This window comes from Schistosoma mansoni, chromosome W (assembly GCF_000237925.1).
Source record: "Schistosoma mansoni strain Puerto Rico chromosome W, complete genome".
In the NCBI taxonomy this organism is placed as follows: domain Eukaryota; kingdom Metazoa; phylum Platyhelminthes; class Trematoda; order Strigeidida; family Schistosomatidae; genus Schistosoma; species Schistosoma mansoni.
This window is the reverse complement of record NC_031502.1, coordinates 8,804,537-8,813,582: the sequence shown is the minus strand read 5'-3', so window position 1 is coordinate 8,813,582 and position 9,046 is coordinate 8,804,537. Positions and strand designations below refer to the sequence as shown.

Genomic DNA, 9,046 nt, shown 5'->3' with positions numbered 1-9,046 from the left:
TTTTGTTTACGAGTTTTTATTCACATCCTCCCCCGTCAATAATAAATAGCTGTTCACTCCTCCCTTTTTTGTGTGGCAGTTCACGCTAGACTGAAGGTATTTAGGCTTCAGTGTAGCGTGAACTGCCACACAAAAAAGGGAGGAGTGAACAGCTATTTATTATTGCGGGGGAGGATGTGAATAAAAACTCGTATACAAAACCCTATCATTCAAAAAGAATAACACCCACCCCCGCATTAAGAAATAGCTGTCTACCACTTCCCCTTTTACACATCTTAAACCTGCTACCCAATAACATTAGTAATTTTAGAAATTGCTGAAAAATTCCCATTATATAATTGTGTTTTCATTTTAGAAATGGTATAATCCGTTATCACTACTGTTTTTATATGGATGTGAAAGTCAGTAAACTATGTAGCGGTTTCTTTCTCAGTAATAGTGAACTACAGTAACCACACTATTGCCAGTTTAGATTCAAGTTCGAGAGTGTTCACGGTCAGAGATAATTTGTTTCCACCATGCTATATCCGTAAATGTTTGGGCATGAAATAGTGTGCACTTGAACATATTGAGCACATATTTCGATAATACTTAAACCGATCATTATTCTTTCAATATTCATCATACTATCGAAATTTATCAGAAAAGTAACTAAAAAAATGTTTTTTTAAACAGCTGACTGATTTGGTTACTCAGCTATTTGAAATAAGTTTGCTATGAATGTTTAATAATGATTCCATGTAACATAATCACTACCTAAAAGTTTTACTGAACTTAAATAACTCACTAGTTTTTGTCACAAATTCTTTGATATATTCTATTAGTTGTTCTAGCTTACCGAGATTAAATAATAACACAAATGTCGGTGGTGCTAGTAGTAGTAAGGATATAAATCGAAACACTATGGACAGTATTCGAAATTCGATGGATTATGACAGTGTGTGCCATTCTTTATATGATAATCATCAGTTGCATACTCTTGGGTGTGAGAATCAAACTAAAAGAACCGATTTTCCTGTGAGTTATTTATGTTTTCATTTTAATACTATCAAATAATTAGATTTTATAGAACCTCGTGTTAATCAAATTAATTACTAATTATTGGACACAGTTTCTTACTTTGTTTTATTCCGGATAAATTAAGAGGTATATGAAATTAATCGGCTTATAATCATTGTATTTTCCACCCAGAACCTTGTTTCAATTACAAACAAGTCTATCTAGGAATGCATAAAATACTTAGTCTGCGAAAGTCAGTCGTTCTTGGAATGAATTCAGAAAGCACAGTTTGGCTTTATTAGCATGAATCAATTGTGGCTGAGGCGAGATGTCAGTCTGTCAAATAAAGGACGTGTGTGCTGCTTGACAACCCACTCAGTACCACTTTATGGCTGTGAAACATAGTAATAGATAAGCGTAGGCTTCTGGTTTTTGAACATAGGTGACTTCGAAGCATCGGTCATGTTTCGTTGGACAGCCGAGTGTTGTGGTTAGGCACAGGGCACTAACGAGCCGCTAAATAGGCTGATCAAGTTGTGAATCTTCATCAGCTGAGGTAGTTGGAACATGTATTATGTATACCTAAATACCTTCTAGCTCGACAAGCTATACTTGCCGGTCGAGAAACAGGTCGAAAGAAAACTAAGAGCGGTCAAAACAGAAAATGGAATTATTTCATGAAGCCATCGATAATGAGACAGCCATGTTAATAGTTGCAGAGTACTAGGTTAGGATCAGCTCTATTTCTAAGACCGGTCGTTGAAGACTTGAGATGATATACTTAAGAATTAGTCAGAATGGTTCAAATAAATTCACTATCTCCTCTTGTTTGTTGAAACCTGAGATTATCTTACATTTTTCTGATCCGCTCATTCATTCTTTCTTTCAAAACCATATTGTCTATGTCTAATCTTTTGTACAGCAAGAGATGATAAGGTGTAGTAACTTGGGCCGATGCATATATATGTCAGGTTCTGCGTTGCATATAACTGACTACCTGAAGTATCCTCAACAGCACACATGGTTCCACACATAATTGAACCAATAAGTTTAGGTTTGGAGGTATGAACGATATGTACAAACTACTAAACTAAAAGCCAGTAGAATTTAATGTCAATGCAAAATTTATTGTCTCGGCAAGTGTGATAACTACTGAAGCATCACACTACTGCCAGCAACAAGAAAAGTTCTCAACAGGGTGTTGCTGAACCAGATGAAAGACTCAGTAGACGCTCAACTTCGAGACCAACAAGCTGGATTCCATCTATCTAATTACATGTGAATGACCAAATCACAACTCTACGGATCATTGTGGAACAATCAATTAAATGGAATTCATCACTCTACACCAACTTCATTGACTGCGAGAAAGCATTTGATACCGTGGACAGGACAACACTGTGGAGGCTTCTTCGATACTACGGCGTGCCTGATAAGATAGTCAATATCATACCGAGTTCCTATGATGGATTAAACTAGCAAGATGGTGCATGGAGGGCAACTCACTGACTCGTTCGAGGTAAAGAGCGGTGTCAGACAAGGTTGCTTACTCTCACCCTTTCTCTTTCTCCTGGTGATCGACTGCATTATGAAGACGTCAACATCTGGAGGGAAGCACGAGATACAATGAACAGCTAGGATGCAGCTGGACAATTTACACTTCGCAAATGATCTGGCTCTTCTATCACACACGCAACAACAAATGCAGGAGAAAATGACCAGTGTAGCAACAGCAGCCTCAACAGCAGTAGGTCTCAATATAGACAAAGGGAAAAGCAAGATTCTCCGATACAACACAACATGCATCAGTCGAATCACACTTAACGGAGAAACTTTGGAGGATGTGAAAACCTTGACATATCTGGGCAGCATCGTTGATGAACACGGTGGATCTGATGTAGATGTGAAGGCGCAGATCGGCAAAGCAAGAGCAGCATATTTACAATTGAAGAACATCTGGAACTCAAAACAATTGTCAACCAACACCAAGATCAGAATTTTCAATACAAATGTCAAGACAGTTCTATTGTATGGAGTGGAAAGTTGGAGAACTACGGAAGCCATCATCTAGAAGATACAAGTGTTTATTAACAGTTGTCTACGCAAAATACTTCGGATCCGTTGGCCAGGCACTATCAACAACAAACTACTATGGGAGAGAACAAACCAGATTTCAGTGGAGGAAGAAATCAGGAAAAAGGGTTGGAAGTGGATATGACACAAATTGAGGAAAGCAGCCAACTGCGTCACAGGACAAGCTCTCACATGGAATCCTCAAGGCCGAAGGGAAAGAGGAAGACCAAAGAACACATTACGCCGAGAAATAGAGACAAACATGAGAAGAATGAACAAAAGTTGGATAGAATTAGAAAGGAAGGCTCATGACAGAGTGAGTTGGAGAATGCTGGTCGGCGGCCTACGCTCCTCCATTGGGAGTAACAGGCGTAAGTAAGTAAGTAAGCACAATTTATTTGACTTCACAATTCACAGTTATTTACCATTGACTTTATGATCATTCAATCTATCTCATCCGTTGACTGAATACTTTTTTACTTCCCTCTCTTTTATCATGGAGTCCTAACTCGATAGTCGATTATTCCATATTGTATCCTTTTAAAAACAAAATCCATGGGTTTCGTACCCCGAATAATTATTAGCTGTAGTAACACTGCATGATTTTATTTATTTAAAATAAATGTATTATTAGCCTTTTTACAGTTGAATTGAATCATGTTTGACAAGTGGTTTTTTTTTTGTACAAGAGATGTGGTGTCTATAATTTCACTAATATTGGACTCTCAGTGATAGAATGAAATTAAGATTCGAATAATATACAACAAATATGTAACATTTGGACTGTTCAGAAAATTATGGACTATTTAATAAAGTACTATTTAATGCATAGAATTGTATAAATTCTTATTGTCAGGTCACTTTAATAGTCTTAAACCTGAAATCAGGCCTATTAATAGCTAGCTTAGGTCGTAAAACAAACTTTCATAGAATAATTTTAGCATTAAATTTGTGTACCATAACGTATGCTTTTCTCAAAATGACATTTCTAAATCCCTAAATAATACCATTTATCCTCATTTTATGAATAAAACTGTCATTTAGAAAATGCCTATTATATTAACTGGAATCAATAGTTATAAACCAAAATAGGACTAAACAGAGATGGATGATGGCAAGCAGTGAAATCCAGGAGGCGCGTTTCGTTCCAAACGCAATCTTAACATCAAACAACCATTATCAATGAATGTAATAAGATTAGATTATGTTCAATATGATGTTTTTTCTCATTGGAACTTGACTTACTTATGAACTTATTATTCCATCTAATTAATTAATAACTTTCATTAATTACAGGCAAGAATTCGACCTACATTAAATCTTCATTAACAGCTAAAACTATTCTTCACAGTTTCTTATATTCAGTAAGTTAGTAAAAATGTTGATGGTTGATTTTTCACGGTAATTAAATATTCGAAATATAAATCCAGACTCAAGTTACTTAAAAAACTAATAATTCATTTTTTCTCGAGATGGAATAATAATATAATCTAATATTCGTAAAATTACAGTCGGTCGGTCGTATTCAACTGAGAACGTGTCGTGAATCTGAATTCGTCGAATTTCTACATCTTACATCAAAATAAATAAAAGGTTGATATTAGAGTGATAAGTTAAAGAGATTAAACGATAATGACTGTAAAGCCTTTTCTCGCCTGTGTGGATCCTAATCTATTGACACCTCGTTTTACTAGAGGATGTACAAAGAGAAAGATATAAGTGAAGGAATGGTTAGTATCTAATAAGATAACGCTTACCAAGAGTTTCCAAGATTTATAATGTCTATCTACAAACATATTCCTAATGACCTCTAAAGATTCACCATACACCTTATTAACTGCCTTCACCACTCCCTGCAACGCAGTAAAAACCTTTTTTAAATGTCCGGGAAAGAATAATGGGGAACAGTAAAGACCAGTAGGTTATATACAAGAGTTTATAAATCGTAACAATAAATATAGAATAATTCCAAAAGCATGTGGTCTCCTTATACATTAAGTCAAACGAAAAACGTTATTTTAATCAATAAAACACGAGACGATCAAAAGAGATCAGATGGAAACACTATATTAAGATAGATGACCTTCGACACTTTTTATTACGGAGTTATCAATAATACAAACTCCATGGGATTTCAACTAGATGTTTCAGTATTATTCATGCCTTAGGCTCAAATTAACAATTCTACCTTTAGAAGGATTAAATATGAGACCACTCTCAGGAAACCATCACTCATAGAGCGACAAGAACGCATTCATTTCGAGGAGATTTGAAGAATCAGAAATTGCTATATGTCCTATTAGATTATCCGCATACTTAACAGAAGTGTTTTCTGTAGGATATGACAGATTACGTATAAAAAATTGAGAAAACGGAAAAATAGATCCTTGTGGCACACCTTTTTGATATAGTAAAGACGTAGAATACTTCCCTCCGGAGAGGTAAGAACACACATACTTGGTTATCCAGCTGTCATTGTTAACTCTGGCAAACTTGTTTGATAGTAGTAGTTTTGAAACAAAGTTACAGGTAGAGGTATAGTCTTGAAATACGCATCAAACATACTTCTTACCCTTTTACAAACCGAAAATTATATTATGATGTAGAACAGCAGCATTCTAAGTATTTCTCTTTGACTTTTACTCAAACTCATATTGATCAGTTTACTCCTTTAATGCATATTGAAGTAGCATTAGTTTTCCCACCGTTTTAAGAAAAGGTAAAGTTATTGCTTTAGGTCTTTTTTTTCACTCTTATCGCCAGATACCTTCTTTGGTATCGGGATCATCTTTATCTCTCTCCATATTTTTGGTATAAAATTAGTTTAAAAGAATTCACTAAAAGTGGTCGTGAATGGATGACATATAACATCAGTATATTTTTAAAAAACTGTTTGGTTCAGATCCTAAACAGTGGGACTAGTTAACCGAAGGGAGATATTTCCGAAAGCCAGTTTCAGTAAAAATTCAAATACAACTCTTCCTTTAACTTATGGAAAAATGACATCAGATGATCGACCTGCAAATTGTTTATTTACATCACAAAAATCCAGTTGAGCACTTTCACTAATGCGTCTCCCAGCTGTAAGCTTTTTAAATAGTTTCTGCATAGTAGAAGAGTTTTTACAAGATAGGAGTATCTGAGTGAACATCGAATTCAGACGTGTAATTTCTTGGTTTATTAAACCATTTAACTTTCGAACTTCAGTAGTATTTTTATCCCCATACACTTTTCATTCTTCCCTCCGAAATCTTTTTAGTTATGGTAATGTAAGTCGGTCAAAACATACAAAATTAGTTTCAGTGAGATAACAAATATCAAAACAGGATTTAAGATAACAAGTGGCAACATCAACGATGTTTTCAAAATAGTCATTTGTAAATAAATCCCAGCTTGTCTTACGAAATGTTTTTCAGATATTGGATATTCTCCTCTGAATAGTTTTTATTTTTTACTTTTTCCATCTGGTGTAAGAGTGTACTATACCCAAGCTTACCATATACTTTAGGCAGAACACATATTACTAAATCGTTAATGAGAACTAAGTATAAATGCACATCCGGATGAGTGGGAAAATCGACTACATTTTGGTAACCTCAAGATGAAAGAAAGCTATATTCACTAGAACTAAAATTACCACTTATAACTGATAGCGAATTATTGAAGCGAGTAACAGGAATTTCAGTGAATTCATCATTGAAAACAGATGATGCATATGAAATGCAGTCCGAAGTCACATAAATGTTGATAACATAAACATAACTGCACCTGCTCAAGTGTTTTGGATGACATCTTAAAGTTAAACTGTCGATAAAATTGAGATTGATGGTTGCTGATCAATTACAGTCTTAAAAATCAATGGGAAGATTCAAACAACCAATGCAAATGAGTCGATAAAGTCGTTTGAAAACTTAAAACATGCGAAATTGGATCTACATCAGTCCACGTTTACAAATGTAACTACACCGTCACCACACTTTTCCTTATTGTTTGATCTGTCCCGATAATAAATATTGAAACCATGTAGTGATACTAAACAATCGTCTTGTAAATGTTTTAACTAGTATTCTTGAATTGTGATGACACCACGCTTATGATACATGTTTGGACCTAGTACGGACCGAAGATAACCCACCTTACCAATTAGTGATCGGAGGTTGAAAGTTAGCAGATCACGCATCGACACCTGATTAACGTTCATTATTTTCAATGCCGGCCACTGAGGTGTCTCCAGGTGTGCTTTTTAGTACCTTGTAAAGAGATGGGTTATAAACATTTATGTGCACGCTTGAATAAGTTGTGCATTTAATAGACATAATTAGTGTGCTAAAATGAACAAAAAATTAACCTAGTGAAATATTTAGATGGTGGGAAGAATCGGTAGCCCAGATATTTAAGCAAGCTGCCAAGTATTATTGAACTTCTAAAATCTCCTTTTTTAGTGGTATAAATTCAATAAGTCAAATGAAAGGAATATGGTTTTATGTAATATGACATCATGTACAACTGTCTATGTGTGATTAGTTTTATTGATAATTGAAAATATTTGAATGATGTATATAATCAAGCATTCAAATAAACAAACGACCTTCTCCACAACTGAAATTCGATGCTTATCGTTTTGAGATGACAAGTAATAATGGTAACAGATGAATTCGAATATATGAATAAACTTTTTGTTACATTACATGATAAAAATATGCTGTTAGACGAGATTCTAGTAGTGCGATATTGATAACTGTTCCTTGATATGTTCTTGGTCACATTTTAAAAAGTTTTTAGTTGTAATTCACACACCTTACCTGAAATTATTGTCACGACGATTGAGATTCATAACCCCTATTGATAAAAATTTGGAGCATGATTGTAAATATTTGATTATAAGTGATAGGTATCATTACCAAGTCTTGATTTGATAATTTTGAATAAATTGAGCATTGGGTAGATTGTTTTAAATAAATTATATATTTGTAATATCCCAATGAGTAGAAAAATTAGATTTTCTGACGTTTCGTGACTCAGTGTAAGCCACTTCTTCAGAGAATAAATAACCAAATTAACATTAATCCAAGTTTAAATAGTACAACGGAACAATCAAAGAATATTAGGTGATCAATCAAAAACAGGTCTGAATAAATCACTGTCACGTCATTTCATTTATTTATTATAAGTGATAGTATATGTGTGATCAGATTGTTCGAAATGTATTGCGCTAATATATCACATAATTCCGATAAACTTCGTCTTCTCATTGCATTATCGAAATATAAGTGATAGGTTAACCTGTATTTTAAAATGTGTGCTTATTTAATTAGGAGCACACTTTGTGTAGCCTTTATGAATTTGTTAATTGGCTGTAAATAGTACATTGTTGTAATCTGATTATGGTTGAAATCCATCTGACATAAACTGTTTTGATCGGATGCCGAAATTCGAAATTTTATTTGAATTCTCAGATGACTCAATTGTCTTGTAGTATAGAATTTGAACTTGAAAAAGTGCCACATCAATCCTATTCGACTGTCATATGATACTACTGATTGGTTAAAGATACTGAAATGACAGGTTGAATCAATTCTTTTATTAATCACATAGAAATAGAACTTAGTTTGTTCAGTTATCCTGAAAAGGGAAAATTGTTTTTAAAAAAATGTACCCGTACAATTTCTATTTAGATGGAATGATTTTACATGTCATCCAAAGGAAACTAGACTAAATTGATAACTATTTATTGGCTATAATGATCAGTGTATTGTCAATAGATATAAATTTCTAATTACAATGGTAATTATTGTACCTAAAAACTGATAAACTTGAAAATTCATAAGGTGAAAATGATTTTCCGTTTAACTATTTACATGAGTTATCTTAACTTATCATATAACTAATGGATTTAGGCTGACAAAAATTGTTTAATGATCTGAATAATTAGCCGTGGTAACCCAACGCAAATGGTACAGTCGATTAATGCTAA

General features: G+C 34.0%; 1 protein-coding gene across 1 annotated transcript in view; it reads left to right on the top strand.

Annotated features, from left to right (window-relative positions):
- The window catches only part of Smp_134450 (hypothetical protein), a gene marked incomplete at both ends in the record, with an annotated part of 22,910 nt that extends 18,509 nt beyond the window's left edge, over positions 1–4,401 (top strand). The window contains 2 exons of the mRNA XM_018800137.1: positions 825–1,017; positions 4,369–4,401. Coding sequence (XP_018653981.1) covers positions 825–1,017; positions 4,369–4,401 — 226 coding nt within the window. The remainder of the gene's footprint in view (positions 1–824; positions 1,018–4,368) is intronic.
- Between the last annotated feature and the right edge of the window lie 4,645 nt (positions 4,402–9,046).